Raw genomic sequence first — 27,470 nt, 5'->3', positions numbered from 1 at the left:
CCAAAACATCTCAAAGCGATCTGGGACTAATTAGCATCATGAAATTAATCTGAAATTTCACTGTTGATTGTAGTTTATCTTAAACGAGTTAACTAGCTGTTAGGAAACAATAAAGGATATTGAACAATTCACACGCTCAACCTGCCAATCAGTACGTAAAGATCCATACAGATAAATGACCACGTCACTGCTCCTCACTGCTGATCAATGGACCTGTATTGATCTGCTTGTTTCATTTCATCTGATCTGAGTGATCTGTTCTCTGTCCTACGATGCATTCTGGTGCTCTTTGAGGTGAATTTACAGAACAACAAATGCACCAAACTCCATATTATTTATGTCAAAGTTGGAGATATGACCAGTTTTAAATGAAGCACACTCTGAGTTTGTCTATGTAGTTTTTATTTATGTCAAAACATGAACAATCAGAGTCCACCTGTTATATTCAGTTTTGTAAACAACCAAATAAACCTGATTCAAAACATAAACCACAAGCCCTTTTATCAGTATTCTCACATAGTTTATGAATATTGTGTATCCTGGTCAAAAAAGTCACTTTTCATAATTAAAGATAATCTCTAAAGCCTATCAGGATTGAAAAGAAGCATCACACCTGCAGAACAGCCTGCAGCTGTGGATTCATGTAAAACTGAATTCATTTAAAACAATCCACAGCCTGAGGCCTCCAGCTCCACCCTGTGCTCACCAGTCCAAACATTAAGCTTTTATTATGAAGGCAAAATCTCCTGACTTCCTGTCAATTGCCGCCTAAATGTGACCACTTGATGTAACTTCCCTCCCAGTTAGGGTAAAGTGTTAACAGGCATGATTTACATTGAGAGGAATCAAACTGATCATCTTCTTCCACACGTTCAAACGTCAGATTAAAATGAAATCTCACACAAACTGCTTCCATCATCAGGAAGTTCACGATGTGCCTTCAGTTAAAAAACGTCACCGACTCCAACGCTCTCCTCGCAGGCCGCGCTGTGTTCTCTGCGGCTGTGTTGTGGTTACAGCGTTCATGGGAAAATGTGCAGATCAATCAGTTTCTCGATGATTGGCCATGAGTCAGATGAGTTATCAATACTGCCTCTTTAAGCAGCGTGAAGTCAACATGAAGCTGCTTTCATAAAACCTCAGAGTGTCTGACTGATGTCTGCTGACTGAACTCGTCTGTTCACTATAACCTCATCGTGTGTGTGTGTGTGTGTGTGTGTGTGTGTGTGTGTGTGTGTGTGTGTGTGTGTGTGTGTGTGTGTTTTAACACACCTTCCATACTGCAAACCTGCTTACACAACGTGGAATAACAGGAGGTTTGTGTGCTCATTCATCGCCGGGGTTTAAGTATTTAATTAGCAGCAAAGCCAGCTCCAGCTAATCTTCTCAACACTGACTCAACATGTGACCTGGTAACCGACGCGGAGGCCAATCACCAGCCTGAGCGCCTCAGAGACAGCCGCAGCTCCGACTTACGGCGGCTGTAAAATGGAGGTTTGTCCCTCTGAAAGTGTCTCGTGGCGGCAGACGTCCTGCACGCTGCGTGCTGTTTGTGCACACGCTGACGTCTGTGGTCATCCTCTCTGAGGCGCTTCGCCCTCGCCGGGCGCCGCCGCCCGGGTCCGGCCTGCTCGCAGGCCCGCTCCGTCCTCTGCACACCGAGCTCTGGAAGTGGGACAGGGGCTATTTGGACAGGAATTAAGGGGTGTGTTAAATTTCTGCATGCATGATCAATGGGGTTGAATGGCAGGGATGGGGACGGGGTGGGGGGCCGGGTGGGGCGGGGGGCTCCGGGCCCAGGCAGAGACAGAGAGGGAGCGGTAAGAACACAGACAGAGGCGGCCAGCAATGGCTCACTAATGAGGGACGGACAGTTGTATCTCATTACCAATCAGCGCAGCTTTGAGCTCTCTGGAGAGCAGAATGCGAGCTCCAGTGTGCTGCATGTGGCCCGTTTCGATAAACCCCGCCTGTGTGGCGGAGCATTAGTCACCGCCGTATCTGAGCTGCTGGAAATCCACACACATCGCCCTCTGTCCGCTTTGGTGCCGAGTTTTCTCTCAGCAGCACAATGGGACTTAATTACAGGTCAGTGGCATGTCTCAGGGAGATAGAGGGAGCTCTGTTACCCTTCCAAATACAGTATAATGCCATCTTCCCAAGGGTGGGGTGCGGTAACAAGAGCGCCACACAAAAAGGTGCTGATAGGCTGAACCTGAGAGCGGTATAAGGTGATCCAGGCAGAGAAAGTGAGCGTTTTACACAGAGAGAGGAGGAAAGATAAAGCACGACATTAACTCTCAGAGGTTTTCTCCCATTCACTTTGTCCTCCTTCCTCTCCAGCCCGCCTCCAACTAATCACTCCAGACAACTCTCCGACGGAAACCGAGAGGGGGACCAAACACAAAGAAACCCTCAGCGCAGAGATTCAGAGAGAGATCTGATTCAGCTCAGAAGTTTGAGCGAACACAAACTCCCAGTTAACTCCACCTGTGGAGGCGGCGGGAGGCGCAGACACGCCCACAGACGACGTCACTGACGGAACAGGTGAGCAGACAAAACAACAACAACAGGAAGTTACTGAACGGACCAAAAGCAGAGATGACGAAGAACACGAGAAGAAGAAGAGAAGAGAAATGAAGAGAAGAAGAAGAAACACAAAGTCCAATTTAAAACCAGTCATACATCAAACACACACCACTGTAGAGTAACTAAGTACATTTACTCAAGTTACTTTAGTACTCGTGTGTACTCCAGTGTCTACTCGTGTCTTCTCGTCACATTTCAAGTGTCTCTGAGTGTCAGCAGCTCGACCAATAATCAAAAGAAGAAGAAGAGTCACACAGACAAAGATCTGGTCCTGGTTCTGGACCGGATGGAAAGCAGAGACGCGTCAGAGGACCGAGCTCTGAGCGGCAGACGGACGGCGAGCGCTCGGTCCCTGAACCTGGACTCTGACGACAGGTCGAACCCTGCAGGTCTACGAGGCCTCTCTGGACAGGAAGGAGGTCTGGTCTTTGTCTGAGGTCAGTCTTCAGAGTCGTCTTCTGCTCTCTCAGAGTGAGTCTTTACGTCCACAGAGGGAGCAGCTCCTCGTCCACAGTCCACCACGTTTCTACAGGAGCCCAGAAAGACAAACCAAACATGTTTTGCAGCCACCGTCGGGGAGGTGAGACGAGGGGCATTCAGCTGCTCTGCAACCTGCAACCTGACCACTAGATGGCACTACATCCTACAAGCTGGACCTTTAATAAGAGCCTAAATGCAGGACTTCAGGTTGTAATGGAGTACTGTCACTTTGTGGTATTTGTACTTTTATTTGAGTAAGTGATCTGAGCACTTAAGTATAAATTTGATGTACTTCTACTTCACTTGAGTAGTTTCTTTCTTCTTCTACTCCACCACATCTCAGAGGAAACACTGTATTTATCTGACAGATTTATCAATTAAGATTTTTACACACAAACATGTGAAGACTCTAAAACGTGTTTCGCCGACAGTTTTTTTACAGAAACGATTCGTCATTTCATTCATTTCCTGCCGAATCATCTGATGTTTGATCTTCTCACATGTTTGATTTGCTGCTTTTCCTCTCAATGATCTGAATGATCTCAATGTGTTTGTAATCATGTGCTTTGGAGAAAATGATCAGCAGATTGATACAGAATGAAAAGAATCATTAGTTTAAAATGAGCTCCACCTCAAGCAACTCTGATCTACAGAGACCAGAGACAAGAGGACAGCAGACACAGGGGACACAATGATCTGAAGAGACCAGAGACAAGAGGACAACAGACACAGGGGACAAGAGGAAAACAGACACAGGGGACACAATGATCTGAAGAGACCAGAGACAAGAGGACAGCAGACACAGGGGACACAATGATCTGAAGAGACCAGAGACAAGAGGACAGCAGACACAGGGGACACAATGATCTGAAGAGACCAGAGACAAGAGGACAACAAACACAGGGGACAAGAGGACAACAGACACAGGGGACACAATGATCTGAAGAGACCAGAAACAAGAGGACAACAGACACAGGGGACAAGAGGAAAACAGACACAGGGGACACAATGATCTGAAGAGACCAGAGACAAGAGGACAACAGACACAGGGGACACAATGATCTGAAGAGACCAGAGACAAGAGGACAACAGACACAGGGGACAAGAGGACAACAGACACAGGGGACACAATGATCTGAAGAGACCAGAGACAAGAGGACAACAGACACAGGGGACACAATGATCTGAAGAGACCAGAGACAAGAGGACAGCAGACACAGGGGACACAATGATCTGAAGAGACCAGAGACAAGAGGACAACAAACACAGGGGACAAGAGGACAACAGACACAGGGGACACAATGATCTGAAGAGACCAGAAACAAGAGGACAACAGACACAGGGGACAAGAGGAAAACAGACACAGGGGACACAATGATCTAAAGAGACCAGAGACAAGAGGACAACAGACACAGGGGACAAGAGGACAACAGACACTGGGGACACAATGATCTGAAGAGACCAGAGACAAGAGGACAACAGACACAGGGGACACAATGATCTGAAGAGACCAGAGACAAGAGGACAACAGACACAGGGGACACAATGATCTAAACAGACCAGAGACAAGAGGACAACAGACACAGGGGACACAGTGATCTAAATGAAATAGTTCTGATGAAAGGTGAACAACAGTCACAGTATTGCTCTCTGTCTCGTCTCGTCTCTTCTGGTCTCTTCTGTCTTGTCTCTTGTTCTCCCTGAACTCAAACACTGTGAGCAGTGACATAAAGCCAAACGTGGCACTATGGCGCCCTCCAGTGGCTCAGAGGACACATGACACATGTTTCTGCTCAGTTCCTCTAATGCTGTTCTGTGTCTTTACTTTGACATTTTTCATGACATGCTTCAAAATCAAAGTCTGGAACATTCATGGTTCAAACAAATGGCTGAGACGAGCGTGTTTGTGAGGGCCGGGAACCTTTTTCACCGTCAGGTCAGAAGCACCTGAACCTGAAATACACCTCAACGCTTCTGTCGCCTTTTCTTTACTCGACGTCTTTGTCTGCTTTGTGCAGCCTTTGCAGGGCGGCGTGCAGCCGAAACGTCCCCCTCACTTTTATTTATTGTTTTTAAATTGCACTTTGGTCAGTGTTGGGGACTGAGGGAGTGGGGACAAAGTTCACAGGGAGCATGTAAGGAGGAGGGGGTGAAGAGGAGGAAGGTTAAAAAAAAAGAAAATTGACCTTTGAAAGCAAAACAGCAGGTGGAGAGCTAAAACCAGGCAGCTCAGGACGCATCGAGAGGAAAGTCAAGCCAGGCAAAATGAAAGTACGCGTTCTGTGAGGCTGAAGAGGGACCGCAGAGACCATGAGGCCCAGCGCTGCCTGGCTGGCTGTCGTCTGAGCGAGGCAGAGCACATGAGAGCAGTGTTTGTCTGCCGGGCGGCAGCGAGCTAAGCCATCACACTAATGGACGAGAGGATAGAGGACAGGGCCGGGGCGGCCAAGGCCAGGCCGAGCCGCCTGACCGCGCTGCAGGAGCAGCTGATCTGGGCCCTGCTGGGATCCGGACTGTCCCGGGACGTCCTGGTTCAAGCCTTTGGAGAGCTGGAGCGAGAGAGGGCGAGCGCCGGCGTCGAGAAGGGAGAGAGGGGGGACGGCGAGAGCTCCGAGGAGGGAGAGATGGACTTCCCGCCGCCTATATTCCGAGAAGTGGAGAAGCTTTCCCCAGAGGAGACGGCCAAACTGAGGGCTGAAGTGGACCAGCTCCTGCAGTAAGTAGCTCCTCTGTGGAAGCAGCAAAACCTCCTTCATCCCCCACTAACCGCCGTTTAGTCAACAGGACCCGACCGGCCGAAGTGCCGTTTGGGATCCCCCTCCTCAGTTTTAACTCGGAGTCGAAACAGCGGTTCACCTGATGGACATTATTCCCCTCACGCTCGGCTCTCCCCTTTAAAAATTCCTCCTCCTTCTCCTGCTTCTCCGTCTCTCTCTCTGCAATCTGGCTCCTGAGGCGAATTTAAAGAGGGTTCCTCCTTTGCTAGTTACTAATTACCCACCCCCATCATTATTCCCTGGCCATTTCTTAATAAATAAGCTGCATGCATAGGTGAAGATTAATGGAGCAGGGCTGATCATGTGAGCCCGTGTTTACTTAAAGCAGGACTGAGATTTCTACCTGCAGCTTTTCGGCCTGTTTGCTCATATTTGGGAAACTCTGCGCTGATTAGACGCTTTACTGACACGAGCAGTTTAAGGAGCGTTAAAGTGTCTGTTGAGAAGTTGGTTTGAAAGTAGATTTTATGTCGCTTCACTGTCTAAAAAAATGTGTAAAAACCTTGAAAGTGTTAAATTCAGGGATGTTTGAAATGGAGTGTAATCGATGTGCTCCTGAGCCGACAGTGAGAAAGTGTTATATTAGGCTTCATAAAGCGTTTACAGGTTTTTCCCCTCCACTGATCTGGACGGCTGGACTTTGGCCCTGTGTGCTTTCTCTTATCTCTCTGTGTCAATACGCCTCTCTCCACTTCCCTCTGACTTTATGTCTCATGTCAGGACAAACTGAGGCTCTAAAGCTCTTTGCTAGAAAGAGTTTAAGTGTTGGGGAAATGAAACTGACTTTCAATAAAAGACACAAGAATAAAAAGTGGACAAGTGGACGTAAAGATGCTGTCTCTGTCTCACAGGGGGGACCCATGGCACGTTGCAAAGATGGTGAAAAGTTACATGCAGCAGCACAACCTCCCTCAGAGAGAGGTGGTGGAGTCCACAGGCCTCAACCAGTCCCACCTGTCCCAGCACCTCAACAAAGGCACGCCCATGAAGAACCAGAAGAGAGCCGCTCTGTACACCTGGTACGTCAAGAAGCAATGCGAGATCAGCCAGCGTGAGTACAAAGACCCATTTCTGTCCTCAGACATGCCTCAAACGTCACGTCTCTGACACTGAGAGGGGCGAAAAGTAAAAGAGTTACCGTCCCTTCAGAGTTCACCAACGCCAAGCACGGCCTGTCGTCTGGAGAGGACCACGGAGAGGACACCAGGAAGGGACGGAGGAACCGGTTCAAGTGGGGTCCAGCGTCCCTGCAGATCCTCTTCCACGCCTACGAACGACAGAAGAACCCCAGCAAGGAGGAGAGAGAGGGGTTAGTGGAGGACTGCAACAGGTGAGACCAGTGATGGTGCCAGGACCAGGTTTACTGTATCAGGACCAGGTTTACTGTATCAGGACCAGGTTTACTGTAGCAGGACCAGGTTTACTGTAGCAGGACCAGGTTTACTGCAACAGGACCAGGTTTACTGCACCAGGACCAGGTTTACTGTACCAGGACCAGGTTTACTGTATCAGGACCAGGTTTTCTGTATCAGGACCAGGTTTACTGTACCTGGACCAGGTTTACTGCACCAGGACCAGGTTTACTGTATCAGGACCAGGTTTTCTGTATCAGGACCAGGTTTACTGTACCAGAACCAGGTTTACTGTAGCAGGACCAGGTTTACTGTAGCAGGACCAGGTTTACTGTAGCAGGACCAGGTTTACTGTACCAGAACCAGGTTTACTGTAGCAGGACCAGGTTTACTGTAGCAGGACCAGGTTTACTGTATCAGGACCAGGTTTTCTGTATCAGGACCAGGTTTTCTGTATCAGGACCAGGTTTTCTGTATCAGGACCAGGTTTACTGTACCAGAACCAGGTTTACTGCAGCAGGACCAGGTTTACTGTAGCAGGACCAGGTTTACTGCACCAGAACCAGGTTTACTGTACCAGAACCAGGTTTACTGTGGCAGGACCAGGTTTACTGTAGCAGGACCAGGTTTACTGTACCTGGACCAGGTTTACTGTAGCAGGACCAGGTTTACTGCACCAGGACCAGGTTTATCAAAGACACAAATATCTCTGTCCACACACATTATTACCACACACACAGCTGCTGGATGGGTTGCGATGACATTTTGTATATTGATGATCCCCAGAGGATCAATCTTAATGACTGGTGATCATCAGACTTTTCTTCATCATCATCATCATCCTCCTTTCAGGATCTAATACCTGCTTAGCTCAATACACTCCCATTAGCCTCAGCTGGACTTTATTTGCGTCCCACTTTTCTTATGACGGCTTCAAAACGCTTTACAGAAAAACAAAATACTATAAAAACCAACACAGCAGTAAAAGCACCAACAGAGGGCTCAAACAACATAAAAACACGTGGGAATAAAATGAAGTTAAAACTGTAAACAGGCAAGAGGAGAGAAGACAAAGTCCAGCAGACGTGACACATTTCTGAAGCCTTTCCAATAAAGCACAGTTTAAAGAGGAGATGTAAACCAATCAGTGAATGTTAGCATGCTAACGAGCTACACTAAGGTGGTTGAAAGCTAAAGCTCGTTAGCACTGATGTTAGCATTTAGCTCAAAGCACCTGAGCTGCTGACAGGTGTGTCTGACGCCTACAGTGCGTTCAGTGCCTGCAGGTGATTGGTCAGACTCGCAGAGGTTTGCATGACATCTCCAAACGGTTTGCTTAAAGAGTCATTAAGGTGACACCACCTTCCTAATGTAAGGCCACGTCTCAGTGCGCTCTTCCTCCATCAGGGCGGAGTGTATCCAGAGGGGGGTGTCTCCCTCCCAGCTGGCTGGCCTGGGCTCCAACCTGGTCACTGAGGTCCGGGTGTACAACTGGTTCGCCAACCGGCGCAAAGAGGAGGCCTTCCGTCACAAACTGGCTCTGGACACACCTTTCACCAACCAGTCTGCCTCCTCTCAGCCCACCCTCCCACCAAGTCCTGAGCACGGTAAGCCAACAGTCTGCAGAGGGTCAAGTCCAAACTGCCTCCTAAAGAAGGTGCTGCTGTGTCCAGAAGAGGCTGGACTCGTCTTGGACGCTCTTGCCTTCTTCAGCCTCATGCTGCCATCTGTAAGCAAACCTGTGACGAAGTCCGTCAGTGTTGTGGGACCTGATTTCTTGTTGTTGTTTTCCAGCTGTGAAATACAGCCAGCAGATCCTGTGTGACACCGTGAGCTCAGCCAGAGGCAGCGGAGGGGACAGAGTGGGACGTCTTGTGGTCAGTCCTGTCCAACTGGAGCCCAGCCACACACTCCTCGAGACACAAAACCCCAAGCAGGTGAGAGGCAGCGTCACGGTCCTCCCTGGTCTGTACTGCAGACCGCCTGCATGCACTGCTGCCATCATGACCGTGTTGTCCTCTGGTCTCAGGCGTCCAGCGGTGGCCCACTGCCCCCAGTAAGCACTCTGACCTCACTGCACAGCCTGTCGGCCCCCCCTGCTTCCTCACAGAGCCTCATCATGGCCTCGCTGCCCAGCGTCATGAGTCTGGGGGAGTCCTCGCTTCTCATTGGTAACTGACCCTCTGCTTTCTTTCTTTCTGTGTTGTGAGGGAATAAAAAGTCAAAACTCAGGGAACAACGCGCTTCATTCACAGGGTTAGCCTCCACGCAGCCTCAGACCGTGCCCGTCATCAACAACGTGGGGGGAGGATTCACCACCCTCCAGCCAATCTCCTTCCAGCAGCAGCTTCACGCCTCACCCCAGCAGCCAATATCACAGCAGCTGCAGAGTCACATGAGTGCCAGTCCCTTCATGGCGACCATGGCACAGCTGCCGTGTCACAGTAAGACCACAGCGACACAATGACAGTTAACACGTCCTGTGGAGTAAAGACTCACTCGTCTGCTCCTCGTTACAGTGTACAACAAGTCGGATTCACCGCAGTACCATTCGTCCAGCCTGCTGTCTCAGGCCATGGTCATCACAGACAGCAGCAGCCTGGGGACGCTGACCAGCCTCGCCGCTGTCAGACAGGTAACGGGTCCGATGGTCGGTCCGATGGTCGGTCATTTGTTAACGCATGAAGAAAGGCGCGGCGGTAAAAAGGCTCCTTGTTTTTGTTTTGGGTAGATTCTGACGGCAGATCCTGAGGAACAGACGGACTCACCTCTACAAGAGGACGATCTACACCTGCAGCCACACACACCTGTGCCAGGTACACAGCCTAAAGTACACATCAACTCCTAACGACAGTAACAAGACAACAGCAACAGCACACATAACCACACACACACACACACACACACACACACACACACACACACACACACACACATTTATTTGGAAAGTCCATGTAAGTAACTTCAAAGTGAAAACCTCTCATGGGCCGCAGGCGGGCTGTGGGAACATCTACTGTTTATTGTTCTTCCTGTCTATTAACACACACACACACACACACACACACACACACACACACACACACACACACACACACACACAACATTCACGTTTAGACTCATAGAAACATTTAAACTCACATAAATGTGAATGTGATTCATGTGAATCGATTGATGCAAATCACTTCAAGATACTATCACAGCAGGATGCTCAATAAAGCCCAACAGCAACAACCGTTTTTAAAACTGAGCAGCATTGAGGAAACTCACCGCTGGCGTCTCTCAGTGATCCACAGGTCGCTAACACTACGACCAAAACGGTCAGGAAACATCCACAAAGGTCCAAAAGAGCCACTGCAGTAAAAAGATTTAGTCCAAAACCTGAAAATATCCACAGAAAGATGTTTTCACCTTTCAAATTAGCAAGCGCTCTTCTTCCGCTTGTTTTCCTGTTAACTTCCGTTTACAGATGGCCGCCATCTTGTCTCGAGTTCGCCTGTGTCACGCGTTTGAAATGTGACCAATCACCATCTGCCAAATGAAGCCTAGCAACCAGAGCAGCCAATAACAGTCTAAGTTGAAGGGAAGTGCCTCCTCCTCTTTGTTTTGTAGATGATTGACGCTTCGAACAGCCAATGAAATTCTGAACATGCAGATCAGACACTTCAGAGTTTTACGGCTCAGACGCCTCAAATCAGTTTCAGTGCTAAAAGGGATATCAGACACAATTTGAAGTGATATAGTAAATAGCCTCAATATAAAGATATATAGCCAAAATGTACGTTGAATGTTTTTATTTACGTAGATAAATATACAGTAGACCTTTGGATACGCTATTAGAGCAAACATGAAAACACTCAGCGTCTGTGGTATTGTTCAGTTTTTATTGAACTTGGATTAAGACATCATGCTGTGGTCCCAGTGTGTTTTCCAGCTAATAAATCCAGGATATAATCACCTGCTGGCATCTAATCACAAAAAAAAACATACTCAGACAGAAAGAAAACCCTCAACTCTTCGACTTCACTGTTCAAACTTTTGGCTGCTGGAGATTCAGCGTTAACTTTCAAACAGACCAAGCATGAGCAGCTTTAGCTCAGTGGAGTGTGGAGCAGAGTGGACAATAAAAAACTAATCAAAACCAAAAAAAAACCCCTTCTTTTAAATACTTAATGTAAAGACTTTCATGTTTTCCACGATGCCTTCTTAAGCAGATTCCCTGTGTGGTGTTTTTTGGTGCCTCGCTCGAACAGCCTGGACACTCGTCGTAGTCTCTGCACCAAAAGCGTCTTTATTCTTCTGTCTACAGCGTCCTCGGAGAGCTTAGAGCTGTATCCTGCCGCTCAGACGACGGACAGTCATCAGCCTCACCTCCTCTCACCTGCAACAACAGACATCAGCTCATATATTCCTACACAAATGGTGTCCACAGCGCAGTGAGAGCGTCTCCTGTCCACCCGCTGGACTCAGGAGCCCGACCTGCTCTGGATCTACAGCTACCTCTGGTGTAACGTTCAGGGGCCGCAGGGACGACTCAGCTCTGATGTTTCAAAGACTCTCTGCTGTGACGCGAACAAGAATCGACATTAGAGAAGATTCACTTTGGAAACGACAATCAGCTGAAAATCAACACTGAAATGCATTTTTATTCAAATGTTTAGTCATATTCACAAATTGTACTTTATGTATTGTATTTTTAATGTCACGGCTTGGAGACGCTTCTCATGCCCTTAATGATCTTTCATGGCAACCTAAAGACTCCCTCAGGAACGATGATCTGAACAGATTAGCTGTCATGTGTCTGCTGCATCTTTAAATACACAAAATGTTTTGGAAAATTGATCACCGTTCAGTCATTTCAAGCTTGTGACAGACGACAAACATCCCATAATGAAAGAGAAGTCCCAGAAGCTTCAGTTCAAAGCTTCCTCCTCTGCGTTTCCGTCCCTCCTCTTCTTCTTCTTCTTCTTCTTCTTTTTGACGTGAACGTCTTCCTGCTCTGAGCTCCTGTGCTCACCGTTGCTTTGAGCTTTCAGAGAAGCTGCACAGTCTCCCTCTCCTCGACTCTGTTTCCTCTTTTTCTTCTTCCTCACAGCACTCTCCTCTTCCTCTTTCTCGATGTCCTCTGAGCAGCGAGGCTCTGCTGAGGGGGTCGAGGGCGATAACGAGGGTAAGAGATCTTTGATGGACACCGCTGCCTCCTTCAGCCTCGTTTCCATCTCGCTGTCGCTGTCGCTGTGATCAACACGGAAATACAGAGAGTTAAATTCAGGAGCACACAAATGAATCAGGCTGTTTCACTTTGACAAATTCACACAAAGTAGAAGAAGAACCTTGAGCTGGGAGCAGGCCGCCGCCTCACAGGAGCTGGACGATCATCGGCGCTCTGTCCTGGGACTGACGTAGAAAACAGAAGAAATCCTAAAACAGAACAAAATGTGGTTAAAAGAACATGTAAAGACACAATAAACACGTCAAAGTGTGAGAATAAAGAGAAGCTTCACCTTCATCATCGTCGCACTGTGCTGACTCCACACAGGACGACGCTTCTGTCTGAATCTCTGTAATACAGCTGACGGTAACAGACATTAAACATCTGCATCTCTGTCTCATCTCTGCACTCTAACATTAAACATGCCTGCAGTCTCACTTCCTACCTGTCCAGAAGACTTCCCAGCTTCTTAGCGACGTGTGTACGGAAGCCCTCAGTCACCTGCAGCTCGTTGCCATCGTGTTCATGCGCAGCGACGACGATGCTGCTCCAAAGTAAATCACATCAAAAGCCATTTCTGATATTCATGCATTCATATGAACGTCTGCACCTTAATTAGTGTTCTTGTGACTTTACATGCGTGCTTACCGCTTTGACTGTGGCACACCGGTGTCTCCATCTACAACACATGAAGACAGCAGCAGGTAAAAAACACTGAATAAAACATCCTGATGAGTCTGAACCGAAGGTAAAACCAGCAGCTGCAAGAGGAGAAAGCAGCGTGAAGTCCAGTTAAATGTATTTTCCTGACAGTGAACTTTAACCAGCGTTGATGAGAAACACGAGCGCCGAGTCTTAAACGAGCCGTTTTCTTTATGGACTTCTGAACGGACTCGGCTGGTAGTTTGCTGGAGTTTACGTGTCTGAGCGGAAATGTTCGTCTCTCCTCACTCACGTTTCTTCTCCTCGCTCCGTGTCTCCCAAACTGCCTCCTGACACCTCCTGAGAGCTTCATCGTCACTGCTGCTGGAGTCTTCATCAACTTTCACCGTCGCTCCAGCGCGGGCCGCCATGATTACACGCGTGCTGCTGTTTTCAGCGGAGGATTCTGGGTAATGGAGTCTGTTCGTCAACGGGACGGCAAGGACAGACAGAAACGGGCTTTTTACTCAGATGTGTGCTTTTATTTGTCACTGTCTTCACACAGCTTTGAGACACAAAGCAGCCAGTCAAAGTAACAGAAGTGTAGGCAGTAAAATCCTCAAGAGATCCTGAAAAACTGTGCAAAAACAATGCAGTTTCATAAAAAGTCAAAACGATGTCATCGATTTAGATTTCCTATTTTACACTTCCAACACAACAGAGCAGTGGAGACCAGATTCAGGTTAACAAGCAAACAAACATAATGTCAAATGCATGTCAAATCAAAATATTCAGACGTTCATCGCCTGCTGTGTTCAGTTAACGTGAGGTGTGAAGGTAGAAAAGCCCCCACACACCCTGATGATCCACTATCATGAGCACTTGATGTTCAGTGTGAATGTCTGGCAGTCAAACACTTTTATTTACCATAAATCTGACGCGGCATGAAGGTTTGTAAAATCAGCCAATCAGAGAGGAGGAGTCTGTACAGGTGAGATAAAATACGCTGACTGATGCTGAGCGACAGAACAGTCATCCCATCTGAGGCTGTGCGGGTCGAGGGGCAAAGGCGGGGCTGTCCAGGTGTGTCCCTGATAGCTCACCTGTTCACCTGATCAGCTGTCTCTGATCCCTCAGACTGTGAAATGACAAATTTCATAAGAGTAAATGAGTCGACTGCACACACAGCAGCACAGCAGGATGACATGGAATGAAAGGGCGAGCCCGAGGTGAGCAGGTGAGCTGCAGCGTCTGTCTGACAGGTGACCAAGAACAAGCTTCTCTGGATTTAAGGCACATGTTACAACGTCCAGCAAAAGGAAGCCCAGGTCTCAGTGCAGCTTCCAGACTGTCCTGATGGTTTCGCTTCTTTTAAGTGCAAATCACATTTAAAGCACCGCTGACGTTTATCGGGTTTACGCCGCCCACTTTCCTCATTTCTGTACGAAGAAATGGAGCTGATCAGAGCGGATCCTCAGACTGGAAATGACGTTACAACCATTTTCAAACTCTGCATGTCAAAGCACCGCAGCCTCTAAAGCGACCATGTGACCAAATCAACACGTCTGTGAGAACAGCTGTCGGCAGCAAAGATGAGCACCGCAGACTGGACTAAGGTCTGAGTTACTGCAGGCAGACTTCATTCTGACGGTGCACGTGAGATGAAACCGTGACAGTTTGGAGTAAAAGCACCGTGACAGCCGTTAAAGCCGGGCTTCAGTGAGCAGAACAGGGTCACCGTCTGTAAGGACCCCACTGCCTCATTAAAGACACATCAGCGACGTCACGCAGTGCCGTCATGTGAGCTACAAGAAGAAACACCAGTTTGATGAGTGCGCCACACTGCCGGCCACACTGGGCTCCTAAAGGTGGGACTGACGGCGCTGTCGAGCCAAACGAACCGGGAAGGACTAAACGTGATCAGACAAACCGTCTTCGGGGAGCAGAGACAACAGTTTGACAGAACAGTCGATTCCCAGTCGACAGCCGCGATGCTGTCAAACTCTGTTGTTAAAATAAAGCAGATATCATCAGGAGGAACACGACGGCAGACGTCATGAACAGAGTTCACACTGCTCTCGAGTCAAAGACTAGAGGAGTGTCGACATGAAGCTTAAACATCTGACAAACAGCTGATCTGTCAGCTGGTGCTACACGGCCCTCTACGACTAACAATACTGTAAGAGTCTAGCTAATGCTCGCTTCTCCTCGTGGGAAACACAATTGTCAACTGCAGAAGGTAGTTTCATACGTAACATCTATATACTTAAGTACATGAAGTCCTAGCTAACAGTCTACGGGCTCTGCCATGAGACGCCTGAGACTCAACGTGTCCCTTTCCAGCAGAGACGGCAAGAAACTTAAGGCAAAAGTGGAGCGCTGGCCTGGATGCTCGGAGCAGCAACGTGACGGCTGTTCGACAAGCTGCAGGTCAGAGCGACAAGGTTTCAGTCAGATTTAACAGGATTATTAACAGAGCATCGTTCAGAGTCCCAGAGCCTGAGTTATGGATCCGTGGGTTCAGGTGAGGGCAGAGGTGGTCCGCTGATTCTGAGGAAGGTCGTAACAGTCGAAGGAGAGAATACTTCTGCCCCCAAAGAGACGCTTTGGATGGCTGTCATCCAGGAAATCGATCCTCTGGGAAGTATTGCACACAGTCTTCCCTTCAGGCGTCACAGACCGCCATTGTAGGCGTAGTCTGCCTTGTTGTGCATGATGAGCTTGTTGTCCACAAAGTAGAAACTGTCTGATCTGGTCTCGTAAGGGTGCGCCACCATCTGGCGAACTGGAGGGAGAGAAAGATGAAGAAACAAAGGTCAGGATGTGGATCGCTGTGTGGGAACACGACAGAACATCGACGGACTGGAACTCACTGAGCTCGTCTGGAAGCTGAGGAAACTCATAAATGTGTTCGCACGTGTTGCGGCTGTTGGGGATGCAGAAACCGAAGTCGAAGTCAAAGTTCTTGAGGAGGCGTCCCTGGAAGTAATGCCGCTCGATCATACGGAAGCTGTTAATGGGCCGGTCGCCCACCGTGAACTCCACGCTGAGTGCAGAGACAGAGAGACAACCACTCAGTTTGAAACAACGGCGTCCAGCAGACAGAACAGAGAAGGCTGATGACGTCCTTCTCGTGTATTTTCAGTTGTTTGTTTACTCACGTTGCTCCAACAGTGCACAGTTTTAGAAAAGCTGGTGTAAACTGATATCGCACGAAACGGCCTGCAGTGGCGTCTCCGTCCCCGCTGTCCTCTTCCCCCTCCACAGGACCTAACACAGGAGACACGTTGGGCCGACTGACACGAGATATTCACAGCAAATCACCTCAGAGTTAACGGTAATTAAATCATTCTTTCACTGTGTGGTTAAACCAGCTGTGATGAAACTGGCTGCACTGATATATTCAGGTTAGCTTTGCACTGATGCTAACGCTAACAGAAAATCTATGAAGCTTGTTGGCGTGACGGCGGTGCCTCCGTGTCTCACCGCTGTGTGGAGGTTTGGCGATCTCGAACAGCACCGTTCCCGTCTCCAGATCTCTGATTTTGAAACGTGTGAAGTCGATGTTGTAGACGTTGTCCTCAGGTTTGCAAAGGTAGTCTGAAACGTGAAATGAGAGCGAGAGCTGACGTTAAGACAAACAGACAGAGCAGCAAACAGACCGCTGTTCACAGGAAGTCTCTCTGATATTCTTTAGATCTTTCAGCACTAATGCGATTCCTCCGGCAGGTCACTGAACTTTCTCTCAGCCTCCATCAGTGTCTGAGGCTTCAGACTCTGCTTTGTGGCTCCTGCACCTGCAGACGTGGTGAGAAACTCTGCAGCTTGAAGCGACGTGAGAAGGGAAGTGAAGCCATTGTTGTCTGGTCCGGGAACAGCACAAAAACAATGGGAGGCATTACGCGTTAGCTGGAACTGTGGTGGACTGGGCGTACGATGGCAGGGGGGGGTGACGACAGACCAGGGACCAGAGAGAGAGGGGCCAAAATATACAGAGTGAATTACAGCTGCTAAATTAGAACTATTATGCTCAGAACGGATCAAAGGACAGCAGGTACCTGTTCAGGTGAGTGTGCTGCATGAGCTACATGAACCAGTCTGAAAGAAGCATACCTGGACATGACTTTGCTTTACTGTGTTTATAACTTATTTGACATATTTCACGCTGTATGTTTTCCCCTGCCTGGGGGCCTGAACAGAGTTCCCCCTCTGGGTGGTTCAGACTCCCCGCTACGCCCCTGGTACATCCTCCGTCTTTGGGAAACAAAGAATTATGGGGTCCATATCAAACCAGAGGAAAGTGGGCTGTTAGCTCCATGTCGGCCCATCTGAACACCGTTACTCAGTATTTCCATGATAACTTTTTGCTAAACCGCCCTGAAAATTCGCCTCTTAGCCACATTTAGCTTTGGGTCAATGGCGGCCGTTGAGCGGTGAGATTTACCGACTTCAACCAAGACCGAGCCGACTTTGACAGGACTTACCCTCCGTGACGGCCCGGAGCCCCAGGACATGGTCCGGGGAAATATCTTTTCCCAGAGCCCGGAGTTCATCCTCTGTGACCACAGGCCACTTATCCGTCTGACTGCGCCTTGACATCAGCTTCTTCAGCATTCCTCCTCCGGTCTTTCGGTCCCTGTGGTTCGTCTCCGAGCCGGTGTCCGAGTCCGTCTGGCCTTTGTTTACTGCCGGCGCCGGTTTGTTCCGTGAACCGTTCATACCGGGAACTGTGGCGGTAATGAAAAGAGTTGTTGTGCTTCTTGATTTAGGAGCGACTTAGCAAACTGCGGGTGTAATTTCAAGATGGCGTAAAACGTGTATAGGAGACGGAAAAGTCGGGTTGTGATTGGCTGAGAACGATGGCGATTGTCATAGTTACCGAATCGGTATGAATGGTTAGTTGCCCAGGGCGTCCCGTTCCCTCCTCAGCTGGGTGGACTGTGTTACATCTAACGTGTTACCAGAAAGCTCAGAGTGAAATCAAACATTTTGTCCAGTCGACAAGCTCTCGTCTTCCACCCCTTCAGTTTTTATTAAGATTAAACATTTTTGTTTCCGGTCTAGATGCGTCGATGAACAAACAACCACACATTCGTGCTGCCCGGTGTTTCGTGTCAAGTACACCCAGCAGCGCCATAACCGTCCAGCGGGTGGCGCTGCTGCGGCTCTCCGCAGAGCAGATCGTTTTGTTGACGGAAGTTTCCGCGGAAGAAGAGAGGAGCCGCGATGGTGCGGGTGAAGTCGAGGTGAAACGTGGTCTTCATGGATCATTTACTCACATTTCGTGTGTCCACAGTTGGTCTCTGACGCCTCTGTTCTGTCGGCAGGTATTTACTGTGTGAAGTCAACGTGCCGGACCGGAGCCGCCTGCTGCTGCTGGATGACCGCGCCATCGTGGCGACAGTGAAGGCGGCGGTGGCCCGCACACACGGGGACTACGGAGCGGCTCTCTGCAGCGTCGGGTTCTCCGGTAAACAACTGCTTACTGTGGATGCTTCACTTAGGTTAAGTAGAAGAAGCACCAGCACACTATTACAAGTGGGACTGCATGCAAAACATCCAAATAGTTACAAATATGTGATGAGAAAATGTGCATTAACAGTCAAACTAAGTACTGACTAAAGATAAGATAAGATATACCTTTATTAGTCCCACTGTGGGGAAATTTCAGGTATTACAGCAGCAAAAGTGGATAGCAAACATAACACATATAACACACTTACTTTTACATTTCCTGCTGCATTAACGCCTCAAAATGTCTGTGTTTCTAACACGGGTTTGCACAATGAAATGTCAGTCGTAGTTTCTTCATGCTACACATACACAGAGCATACATACACAGATTGAAATCAGAATAAAATAATATGCAGTTATTTCTATGCATGTGTACCTGTACAGTATGCGCAGTGTCAGGGTGAAGTTCAGTGTCACTTCAGTGTACTTCAGTAAAAACATCAGGAGCTTCATGCTGAGGTAATCTTACTCTGTACGTGTACATTTACTGAAAACACACTTCTGTCTGTCTCGAGGCCTTAACATGAGAATAACATGGATTCCTCCAGCACTTCAACTGGTTTTTATTTATCTGACACATAAAAATACACGTAGAACTGGTCTGTGACAAATGCATACTAACTGAAAATGTCAAGGATCAATAAAATCAATATTTTGGTTTGTTGTGATTGCCGTCTTCTTAAAGGGAAGACATTCTGATGATTGTGATTAATCACACAGTATTTTTGTAGCACTGATTGAACCCTGTTCTTTCTCTGTTCTTAGTGAAATATCTGAACGCTCATACTGGAATAGTGTTCCTGCGTTTCCCCAAAAGGTGTTACAAACTGCTCTGGTCTGCGCTGCCTTTCATCACCAGTGTCGAAACTCGTGGGCAGAAGATCCCGTGTTTTCTCAACTGTTTGCATGTGGGAGGTAAGAAAGACATCAAGGTGCTTGTTAATAACCTTTGATTTCAGCTGAAGGCTGATTAAAGTTTGTTTTTTTCAGGAACAATTAGAACGTGTCAGAAGTTTCTGATCCAGTACAACAAACAGCAGCTGCATCGAATGCTCCCGAAATGTAAAAACAAAGGTAAAGCCTTCAATTTAATGCTTTCTCACGTTTTTCATACTGAACTTCACAGAAATTTCAGTCATTACTGCTCCATTTTTTTCTCTACTTGCTTGTGTGTATTTTTAAAACTTCAGTAATAAAACCTCAGTATTAACTTTAAATATTTACCAGTGTTGAACATGAATCTTACTTGATCTTTTGAAGCTGTGAAGACACTTCTGAATGTTGAAAAAATGACATCTGACTGGTTCCTCCTTTTCTGTTTGCAGAAGAAGAACAGCAGGTTCGCAAAGCAATCCTGGACTGTTCCCTCATCGGAGGAAACGAGGAAGCATTTGAAGATGAATTTCAGAGTGAGGAAGATGAAGAAGAGGGACCTGACAGCATTTAGGAAAAGGTGGAAGTGATGTAGTTTTCCTTAGATGTTTGGGTGGTTCTGATTATTTTATTTTGAGATGTGAAGCATTTGAAGAAATAGACCCAAGTCTGTGGAAATGTGCTTTACTGCAGCTGCACGGTGGATTTTCTACTGAAGACAACTGACTGACGGGATCACTGTGTTCAGCGTTACAGCAGAATGAATATCAGCAAGGTCACATGTTGGATCCTCAGCAGCTGATGCTGACGCTGAATCTCTACTACAAAATAAGACAGTGGGCCAACATTTATGTTTTTATGTTTTAATGAATGTATTTTGTATTTATAGTATGTTTTTGTGCTAATTGGAGGTTTGTTTACAAATTAAAGCACTGTTTTTGAAGGTAACATATTTGTCGTGTTGTCCTCTTCTTCTAATCTACACACATGGTTTGAACATGTTTGGATGGCGTACGCCACCAAACACTAAATATGGACAGATATCTACATCATGATATAACATAATCTTTCACAATATTGCCATGTCCATAAAAGGATAATAAAATAAATTACATTAAGAAGAATTAACAGGACTATATTTTTACCAAACCCTTTCTATTGTATTACCGTAAAACTTGACTTGTTTTGTACAGAGCTCGCGAAGCTTTTAGAACTACATTTCCCATAATGCCTCGCTGGGCCTACATACTAAACATATTTGCAGGCAGTACAAGAAACATCCGGGTCTCTGAGGTTCTTGCCTGGCGACCCGTCGCCATTACTGCAAGCTCGTCGGAACGGATATATTTTTTGGTCAAAATCTTCAAATTAACACGTTTTCCAGCTTAAGGGAAACATTTACCGCCTTTTAGAGGGCACATTGTTTTCCTGAGCGAGTAAAAACCTTCAGTTCGGGGGTCTTGGCCCCGCTTGGCGAGCTTTCGTCCTCTCTTCCAACAGCCTCCATAACTTGAGACGCCGATATCGTGTCTCTTATTTTTTCTCGGGTTTGTCTATTGTCAAGATGTCGCCGTGATGGGGTCTCCGCGTTTGACAGAAATGAATCAGGGCCTTCGTCGCCTGACCCGCACTCACTGCAGTCCGCTTTCCTCCTCCGTTTTTCTGTTTGATGCTAGAGAGCTCGGCGGCTCTCTGCCCGAAGCTCGGCCTCAACACCACTCACTGCCCGGAGACCAGCATGGAGAAGAACACCAACAGCAGCACCAGCAGCAAGGTTCCGCCCCGTTCCAGCTCCACAGGCCCGGCACCGGGCGAATCTAAACCCAAAACAGGTGAAAAGCCCCGCTAAACACCGCAAATATCACCGGAGTTTGTCAAACGGCGCGTGGCCGCCTGTGGCCTGCTGGGGCCTCGCGGTAGCGCAGAGGTTGTTTATCTGTCGCTGTCACAACATTTGACCCTGTGAGCTTCAGCCACACTGCGGCTAACAGGCTCCGCGCGGCCTGTCTGATGCACGAGACACACTGGCACGTTTTAACCATCCAACTCTGCTTAAACAGTCGATTTCCAAGCAGTTGTGTGATTGACATGTCAGTGGTGGTGTTCATCATTGGGTAGTGTTTGCAGTGTTTTCTCATACGTCATATGTAAACAAACTATGTTTGTCTATGAGTCTGTGTTTCTTGAAGGTGTTTGTGTGTGCGCCTGTCGACCTCCCAAAAACACTGAATACCTCACATTAAAGTTAGCACATCCAGCAGCTGTTAGCTGTTATAGTGGCTGATGACGTTTCTGTGTTTATGCTAATTCATATTTTTTAATTTCAGAAAGTAAAAATAATGGAGGCTCCAAGCGCTACAACCGCAAGCGTGAGCCCTCCTTTCCTAAAACCGACAGTTTCCCAGGCCCTCGCCGCACCAATTCACAGAAAAGCAAGAATTTTGACAAGAGACCCTCTCAGAGAGGTGGACGACAGTATGGAGTTACAGGTGGAGGACGACGTGAGGAGGTTGGTGTTGGTATAAGCGTTTTGTTCAGTGTGAAAACACTCTAAGCGTCAGTTTTAAGTCCGCCTTTGCCTCCAGGTAGCAGAGACGCGCCGGGCCGAGTTTAGCCCGGCTCAGTTTGCTGGACCGAAGAAAATAAGCCTGAACCACCTGCTGAACTTCACCTTTGAACCCCGTGGAGGCAACGGTGGTGTCGGAGATGGTGGCCACGCCTGCTGGGGCCGCCGAAACAAGTGGGGCCACAAGCACAAGCCCTTCAACAAGGAGCTCTTCCTGCAGGCCAAGTGAGCAGCACCCACAGCCAGACATGAAGCAGCACCGAGCCTGCAGCTGTGGGACTCACCTGCCTTTGTGTGTTTCAGTTGCCAGTTCGTGGTGAGTGATGACCAGGACTACAAGGCTCACTTCACTGATCCGGACACGCTGGTCAACTGGGACTGTGTGCAGCAAGTGGTGAGTGCTCGTCCCTGCAGAGCGGTGTTAGCGGCGCTCGCACCGATGCGCTCGCACCGATGCGCTCGCACCGATGCGCTCGCACCGATGCGCTCGCCGTACTGACGCTCCGTTTGTGTTCGCCTCCAGCGCATCTACAGTCACGAGGTGCCGTCTTGCCCCATCTGCCTGTACCCTCCTGTGGCCGCCCGCATCACCCGCTGTGGGCACATCTTCTGCTGGCCGTGCATGCTGCACTACCTGTCTCTGAGTGACAAGAGCTGGTCCAAGTGCCCCATCTGCTATGAGGCCGTTCACACCGCCGACCTGAAGAGGTGCGTGAGGAGTGGAAGAAAAGACAGGTGTTTCTCTGACAGGTACGTCTAACAGCTGCTTTCTCTTTGCAGTGTGGTTGCTATGGAGACCAGGCAGTATGTGGCTGGTGATGTCATCACCATGCGCCTGATGCGGAGGGAAAAGGGGGCTCTGGTGGCCATGCCGAGCTCTGAGTGGGTGAAGGTGGAGGAGCCTGTTCGCTTTGGAGGTGAGAGACGAGCGGGGTGATGAATGACACTGAAGGATGACTTTAGTATTCCCGTTACAACTTGTTCAACTTGTGACGGCGTGTGTTTCCAGATGCGTGTCTTAGCCCGTACTCCAAGCTGCTGCTGATCTCCCCGGCTCAGGCGCTGGGCCTGGTGGCAGAGGACAAGGCCGTCCTGCAGGCTCAGCTCAGCCAGGAAGAGGACGCCCACGGCTGCTTCATCCAGAGCGCCCTTTGTCTCCTGCAGGTAACTGGAGCTCGCTGGTCCGTCAGTCTGAGCTCACTGAAGCAGTAAACAATACAGAGTGAGCAGTCACTGAAAAATGAGTTCATTCAGGACGTCTGAGCGAGCAGGCGTGAAGAGAAGTCCTGAAAAACACCCCCAACAGCTGACAAGCAGGTTTCTGCTCTTTATGGTTTAGGAGCGAGAGGAAACGCTGCTGAAGCAGCAGAAGGCAAATGCAGACGACAGCCTGGTCTTCTCCTCTCTGACTCTGGAAGAAGCTTCTTCTCCTGTAGAGGAAGTGGTGACTCACATCAGCAGCACCAAGGTGAGAGGAACGACGCACCTGTCCTTGTTGTGTCCACTGGTGAAGAGATCATGTTATTTTACTTGCATGTCCTGCAGCGTTGTAGCTTCTCCTTGTATTTTTTGGTGTTCTGTACTCGTGATCGGTAAGAGGAGTCTGTGTCCTCCATTTGAAGCCTGTGCTGCAGTACTCCTCTGCATTTGATGACGAGGTGGCGGAGGTCCCAGAGGACGCCGCTGCAGAGCTGCCAGGCATCCCTGAAGGCATTTTGGAGTGTGTGCTGGAGGAGCCTCCAGAGGCAGCCCCAGAGCTCCAGCCCGACGAGGAGAGCCCGGCCAGCCAGGCCGAGTCCTGCCGCCCCTCAGCCAGCGTGGTGCACGGACCGTACTACTATTTCTACCAAGGTGGGCGACTCCCTGCGCTCCTGCTGCAGGCCGGCAGGATTTCCTGTGCATGGAAATCAGCTGAAGTTAATTTTGAAGCTTGGCTGCTGTGAGGGAAATGTTAGTTTGAGGAAACTGAGCTGCAAACTTGCTGATTACATAAACACCGTCCGATCAGCCCAGTCGAGCTAAAGCACGACATGATGGTATCACACTTTGAACGTTAAGACGCAGAAACCGTGAAGGTGTGTCGTCTGAACATTGAAAGTGCAGGAAGCCGGTTTGCGTTGGCTGTTTGAGCCGCAGGTTCAAATGTTTTCTCGTCACCTTTCCTCCTGTTTCTCCATCCAGCTGACGACTGCCAGCAGATGTTCCTGCATCCCGTGAATGTGCGCTGTCTGCTGCGTGAATACGGCAGCCTGGAGGCCAGTCCTGACTCCATCACTGCCGCGGTGGTGGAGACAGTGGGACACACAGTCACTGAGGTCAGCAGCAAAATCACAGCCACACACACCGTTCACGTCGCTGATTCAGCAGTGAGCTCGTCGGGTGTAACCGGCAGCCTGCTGCTCTGTGTGGACGTGACGTAGCTAACGTAACAGAGCTTTGCTGCGTCTCTCTCCTGCAGGAGATCCGTCGTCGCCATCGTTATCTGGCTCACCTGCCGCTCACCTGCGAGTTCAGCATCTGCGAGTTGGCCCTGCAGCCGCCAATCCTGTCCAAGGAAACTCTGGACACATTTGCAGGTGAGAGCGTTGACCTGTTGTCAGGTGGACTGACAGATGGATTTCAAATGCTGACCTTAAACACTTTCCTCCAAACTGCCAGATGACTTGGAGAAGAGGAAGCGCCTGAGGCAGAAGAAAATGAGGGATGAGAAGCGCAGAGAGAAGCGAATTGAGATTGAGGAGAACAAGAAACAGGGTAAATGTAAGTACGGCCAATCAGACCGCACCTGCATGAGACACGGACGTGGAGACGGAGACGTCCCCCTCAGCTCTGTAACCGTCTCTGCTCGTCTGTCCTCCAGATCCTGAGGTGCATATCGGGCTGGAGAACCTTCAGCATTTCCCAGCATTCGGCTCTCCGCCTTACAACAGCAGCCCCCCAGCTCAGCCTGACTTCACATTTGCCCCCCCCTCACCTCTCAGCAGCAGTCCTTCCTCTGGTAAGAGCTTCTTCTTCTTCTTCGTCTTCTTCTTCTGCAGTTGATTGTTCAGCGCTGCAGCTTTCATGTCTGGTTCATGTTTGAGTTGAGTGTCTTGTTGTTGTTGTTGTTGTTGTTCTAGACGGGATGAGGTTCCCGAGTCTGAATGGGCAAAGCTCTTCACCCACTGTGGGAAGTGTGGAGGACGACTCCCACTGTCTGTCCTTTGCACAGGTGTGTATGGCAAACACACACATTTCAACATGGCGGCATAATCCAACGCTGACGTGCTCGTGTGGCAGCGTGTAATCGTGACCCTGCTGTGTCCCCTGTAGATGCTCAGAGATGGGAAAGCCAGAGTGGATGCTGGGCCCAGGATCACTCCAAAGAAAGGTAGATAACACTGACAGGTGAAATGTGACGTTTACCACTGATTGTCCTCCTGTGGACATGGAGAGGTTAGGACAGACTCATCTGTGGACACTCAGTCTGCGTTAACATCGTTGAAGCACACGTGACTGAAGTCTGCTGAAAGTTCGCTCGCTGTCAGTCCTCTGGTTTTTGACTGAGCCCTAAACAATGTGAACAGGTTGATGTATTTTAAACCAGGAGCCGTATAGTGAGGAACCATTCACATCAGAAACAGCTGACAGTGACGCTGATTGAACGCTCTGTCCTCTGCCCTCTGACTCCTCGCTGCTGGCTTTGTGCTTGCATCTGTTGGGACACGTCGTTCGTGCTGATTCGTGTGTGTTACTGCGTGTTTCCTGTAAAACCTGTTTTCACGTGAACGGCTGTGCAGCGGCGGAGCGCCCTGAAGGCTTCCTGAACTCACTGTGTGTTGTGGCGTGCAGATAAGCTGCTCGCCCCCCCAGCAGCAGACAGCGACGGAGAGAGCGACGGGTCGGACCGGGTCCCGGTGCCCAGCTTCCAGAACTCCTTCAGCCAGGCCATCGAGAAGGCTCTCCTGCAGCTGGACAGCGGCTCAGCTTCTCCCCCTCGAGCTGCTGTCGATCCAGGTGAGGCTTCTCTCACTGAACAGCCAATCAAAGGCACCTGGTGCGTTTAAAACCTGCATCCACCTTTGGCGTCTCCTTCTGTTTCAGATGAGAAAGGAGGGAAGAAGAAGAAGAAGAAGCAGAAGCTCCTGTTCAGCACCTCCATGGTTCACACAAAGTAGACGACACTGAAGTTCACGCCATCACACCTTTTCTTGAGTTGATTTTTCTCTGCTTGTGTTTTTACTTCCACGCAGACCTTTGTTGGAACTATTAGCTGTGCAGTAGGTGTAGTTCATGCAGCTTTCAGTCTTTGATCTGTGGGATTGATCCGCCGCTTGGTCGACATCCATCAGCTTGATTTACTTTAGTTTTTCCTTGTATGACGAAGTCAGAGCTTGGCAGCGACCTCCTGTCACACTGAAGCCTTATGGGTAACATTAAGTTCAGACGCTCAGTAAAGGAAGGAGTAGAAGCAGCTGCTGGCTCTCATTGTGTGTTTCATGGCTTCAGGCTTTACCTGCATCACAGGTGGATCCTGGAGTGATCTGGATCAGACGGTGCTTCACGTCAGAGTAGCAGTCAGCCAGCTGCAGATGTGCTGCACCTTTCAGTCTGTCCAGGACGCTCACACACACTTCATCTGGATCGTCATGTTAGAGCAGAGGAGCGACGCGCAGGTTTCCTCCTGCTGATGGGTTGGACTCGCTCCTCATCGCCCTCCTGAGGATGGATTTTGGGGGTTGCTGCTTTGAGATCAGTGCTGTAGTGTTTTGAATGCATAATGTTGTAAAAGCATCGTGAGGAAGTGAAAACACAGCATCGCATAAAGAGATTCAGTCTGTTGGTGCAGCAGAACTTCAGTATATTGGTGAAACCATGAACGCACACCTGTCACTCGTCATGTTAAGTCATAGAGTGTTGACTAACCTTTAACATTACCCCCCCCCCCCCCCCCCCTTTGATTTCAGTGTTGAAGCTGTGTGCTGAGCTTTACGGAGTGCTTGTGAAACCTGGAGAAAAGAGGATTGAAATGTGTTTGGCTTGAGGGTTCTTTAATTCACCTTTAATTTCGAGCAAGTATAGAGACTAGTGAACATAACTAGTCTGTGAAACGAATAAACAGTTATGCACAATCAAGGGACCGAGTGTTTGATGCTGCTGGTGACTAATAAAGGAGGATGTGTGGTGAGTCAAACATGAGATGGACAGGGCTGCCATCTTTTTGATGCAGTATTCACTTTTGGCCACATGAGGGCAGATCAGACGAGCCTGATGTCCTCAGTGAGATGCTTTTATTAGACTTTTCTCAGCACAGAGCTCAAGGTTCATAGATTAACTGAGGCATGAGCAGGGCCACACAAATTAAGTGCAAAAGGCTGCTAAAATACACGAATTATGTGGGTTTCCTTACTCATAAAGCAATATGTTCCTTATTTCAGTCAAAGTTTTCTTCTGTTTAACTTTCGGAAACTTGTAGTGGCAGTATTTAA

The 27,470-nt window shown here is 48.7% G+C and overlaps 5 protein-coding genes across 7 annotated transcripts; 3 read left to right on the top strand and 2 right to left on the bottom strand.

Moving 5' to 3' along the window:
• Positions 1-5,480: 5,480 nt before the first annotated feature.
• On the top strand, positions 5,481-11,635 carry hnf1a (HNF1 homeobox a). The gene is made up of 10 exons (XM_070964577.1): positions 5,481-5,785; positions 6,698-6,897; positions 6,996-7,176; positions 8,606-8,805; positions 8,993-9,135; positions 9,228-9,369; positions 9,454-9,642; positions 9,718-9,833; positions 9,930-10,014; positions 11,505-11,635. The coding sequence occupies exons 1-10, from the start codon at positions 5,481-5,483 to the stop codon at positions 11,633-11,635; spliced, it is 1,692 nt and encodes a 563-aa protein (XP_070820678.1).
• Positions 10,974-13,511, bottom strand: c6h12orf43 (chromosome 6 C12orf43 homolog). 2 transcript variants are annotated; one of them, XM_070964579.1, is made up of 6 exons: positions 13,363-13,511; positions 13,056-13,086; positions 12,853-12,951; positions 12,700-12,767; positions 12,529-12,616; positions 10,974-12,430 (listed from the first exon to the last, which is right to left on the bottom strand). In XM_070964579.1, exons 1-6 carry the CDS (start codon positions 13,478-13,480, stop codon positions 12,109-12,111), a joined length of 726 nt encoding a protein of 241 aa, XP_070820680.1. In that variant the 5' UTR covers positions 13,481-13,511; the 3' UTR covers positions 10,974-12,108. The 2 variants fall into 2 exon arrangements, with proteins under 2 accessions (XP_070820680.1, XP_070820679.1); XM_070964578.1 differs by having other exon boundaries at positions 11,513-12,430; positions 13,056-13,168; positions 13,363-13,452.
• A 63-nt stretch (positions 13,512-13,574) lies between these two features.
• On the bottom strand, positions 13,575-17,843 carry unc119b (unc-119 lipid binding chaperone B). Its single transcript, XM_070964003.1, has 5 exons — positions 17,534-17,843; positions 16,536-16,649; positions 16,211-16,319; positions 15,923-16,095; positions 13,575-15,834 (listed from the first exon to the last, which is right to left on the bottom strand). The coding sequence occupies exons 1-5, from the start codon at positions 17,766-17,768 to the stop codon at positions 15,722-15,724; spliced, it is 744 nt and encodes a 247-aa protein (XP_070820104.1). The 5' UTR covers positions 17,769-17,843; the 3' UTR covers positions 13,575-15,721.
• Positions 17,844-18,113: 270 nt separating this feature from the next.
• On the top strand, positions 18,114-20,377 carry pop5 (POP5 homolog, ribonuclease P/MRP subunit). Its single transcript, XM_070964002.1, has 5 exons — positions 18,114-18,295; positions 18,377-18,519; positions 19,329-19,478; positions 19,554-19,637; positions 19,889-20,377. The coding sequence occupies exons 1-5, from the start codon at positions 18,276-18,278 to the stop codon at positions 20,008-20,010; spliced, it is 519 nt and encodes a 172-aa protein (XP_070820103.1). The 5' UTR covers positions 18,114-18,275; the 3' UTR covers positions 20,011-20,377.
• rnf10 (ring finger protein 10) lies at positions 20,308-27,113 on the top strand. Of its 2 annotated transcripts, none has more exons than XM_070964000.1 (17): positions 20,308-21,268; positions 21,764-21,945; positions 22,022-22,227; positions 22,306-22,396; positions 22,526-22,710; positions 22,783-22,919; positions 23,012-23,166; positions 23,342-23,470; positions 23,625-23,853; positions 24,184-24,317; positions 24,461-24,578; positions 24,661-24,762; positions 24,863-25,000; positions 25,122-25,213; positions 25,315-25,372; positions 25,834-25,998; positions 26,086-27,113. In XM_070964000.1, the coding sequence occupies exons 1-17, from the start codon at positions 21,106-21,108 to the stop codon at positions 26,157-26,159; spliced, it is 2,358 nt and encodes a 785-aa protein (XP_070820101.1). In that variant the 5' UTR covers positions 20,308-21,105; the 3' UTR covers positions 26,160-27,113. The 2 variants fall into 2 exon arrangements, with proteins under 2 accessions (XP_070820101.1, XP_070820102.1); XM_070964001.1 differs by having other exon boundaries at positions 21,764-21,949; positions 22,026-22,227.
• The last annotated feature ends 357 nt before the right edge of the window (positions 27,114-27,470 follow it).

Source organism: Chaetodon trifascialis, chromosome 6 (genome assembly GCF_039877785.1).
Source record: "Chaetodon trifascialis isolate fChaTrf1 chromosome 6, fChaTrf1.hap1, whole genome shotgun sequence".
In the NCBI taxonomy this organism is placed as follows: domain Eukaryota; kingdom Metazoa; phylum Chordata; class Actinopteri; order Chaetodontiformes; family Chaetodontidae; genus Chaetodon; species Chaetodon trifascialis.
This window is presented reverse-complemented; position numbering and strand designations above follow the sequence as displayed.

Bases quoted from the DNA above. Each gene is read 5' to 3' on its own strand.
- c6h12orf43 (XM_070964578.1), bottom strand. From the start codon at position 13,446: ATGAAGACTCCAGCAGCAGTGACGATGAAGCTCTCAGGAGGTGTCAGG. The intron at 13,169-13,362 runs GTGAGTGAGGAG...CTCCTCTTGCAG, and splicing joins ACGGAGCGAGGAGAAGAAAC to CTGCTGGTTTTACCTTCGGT. The intron at 12,768-12,852 runs GTAGGAAGTGAG...TGTTACCGTCAG, and splicing joins CTGGGAAGTCTTCTGGACAG to CTGTATTACAGAGATTCAGA.
- rnf10 (XM_070964000.1), top strand. From the start codon at position 21,106: ATGCTAGAGAGCTCGGCGGCTCTCTGCCCGAAGCTCGGCCTCAACACC. The intron at 23,167-23,341 runs GTAACTGGAGCT...TTTATGGTTTAG, and splicing joins GCGCCCTTTGTCTCCTGCAG to GAGCGAGAGGAAACGCTGCT. The intron at 25,001-25,121 runs GTAAGAGCTTCT...TTGTTGTTCTAG, and splicing joins CAGCAGCAGTCCTTCCTCTG to ACGGGATGAGGTTCCCGAGT.
- unc119b (XM_070964003.1), bottom strand. From the start codon at position 17,768: ATGAACGGTTCACGGAACAAACCGGCGCCGGCAGTAAACAAAGGCCAG. The intron at 16,650-17,533 runs GTAAGTCCTGTC...TTCACGTTTCAG, and splicing joins GCTCCGGGCCGTCACGGAGG to ACTACCTTTGCAAACCTGAG. The intron at 15,835-15,922 runs GTGAGTTCCAGT...CTCTCCCTCCAG, and splicing joins TCAGCTTCCAGACGAGCTCA to TTCGCCAGATGGTGGCGCAC.
- hnf1a (XM_070964577.1), top strand. From the start codon at position 5,481: ATGGACGAGAGGATAGAGGACAGGGCCGGGGCGGCCAAGGCCAGGCCG. The intron at 5,786-6,697 runs GTAAGTAGCTCC...TCTGTCTCACAG, and splicing joins GAAGTGGACCAGCTCCTGCA to GGGGGACCCATGGCACGTTG. The intron at 9,136-9,227 runs GTGAGAGGCAGC...CTCTGGTCTCAG, and splicing joins AGACACAAAACCCCAAGCAG to GCGTCCAGCGGTGGCCCACT.
- pop5 (XM_070964002.1), top strand. From the start codon at position 18,276: ATGGTGCGGGTGAAGTCGAG. The intron at 18,296-18,376 runs GTGAAACGTGGT...TTCTGTCGGCAG, and splicing joins ATGGTGCGGGTGAAGTCGAG to GTATTTACTGTGTGAAGTCA. The intron at 19,638-19,888 runs GTAAAGCCTTCA...TTCTGTTTGCAG, and splicing joins CCCGAAATGTAAAAACAAAG to AAGAAGAACAGCAGGTTCGC.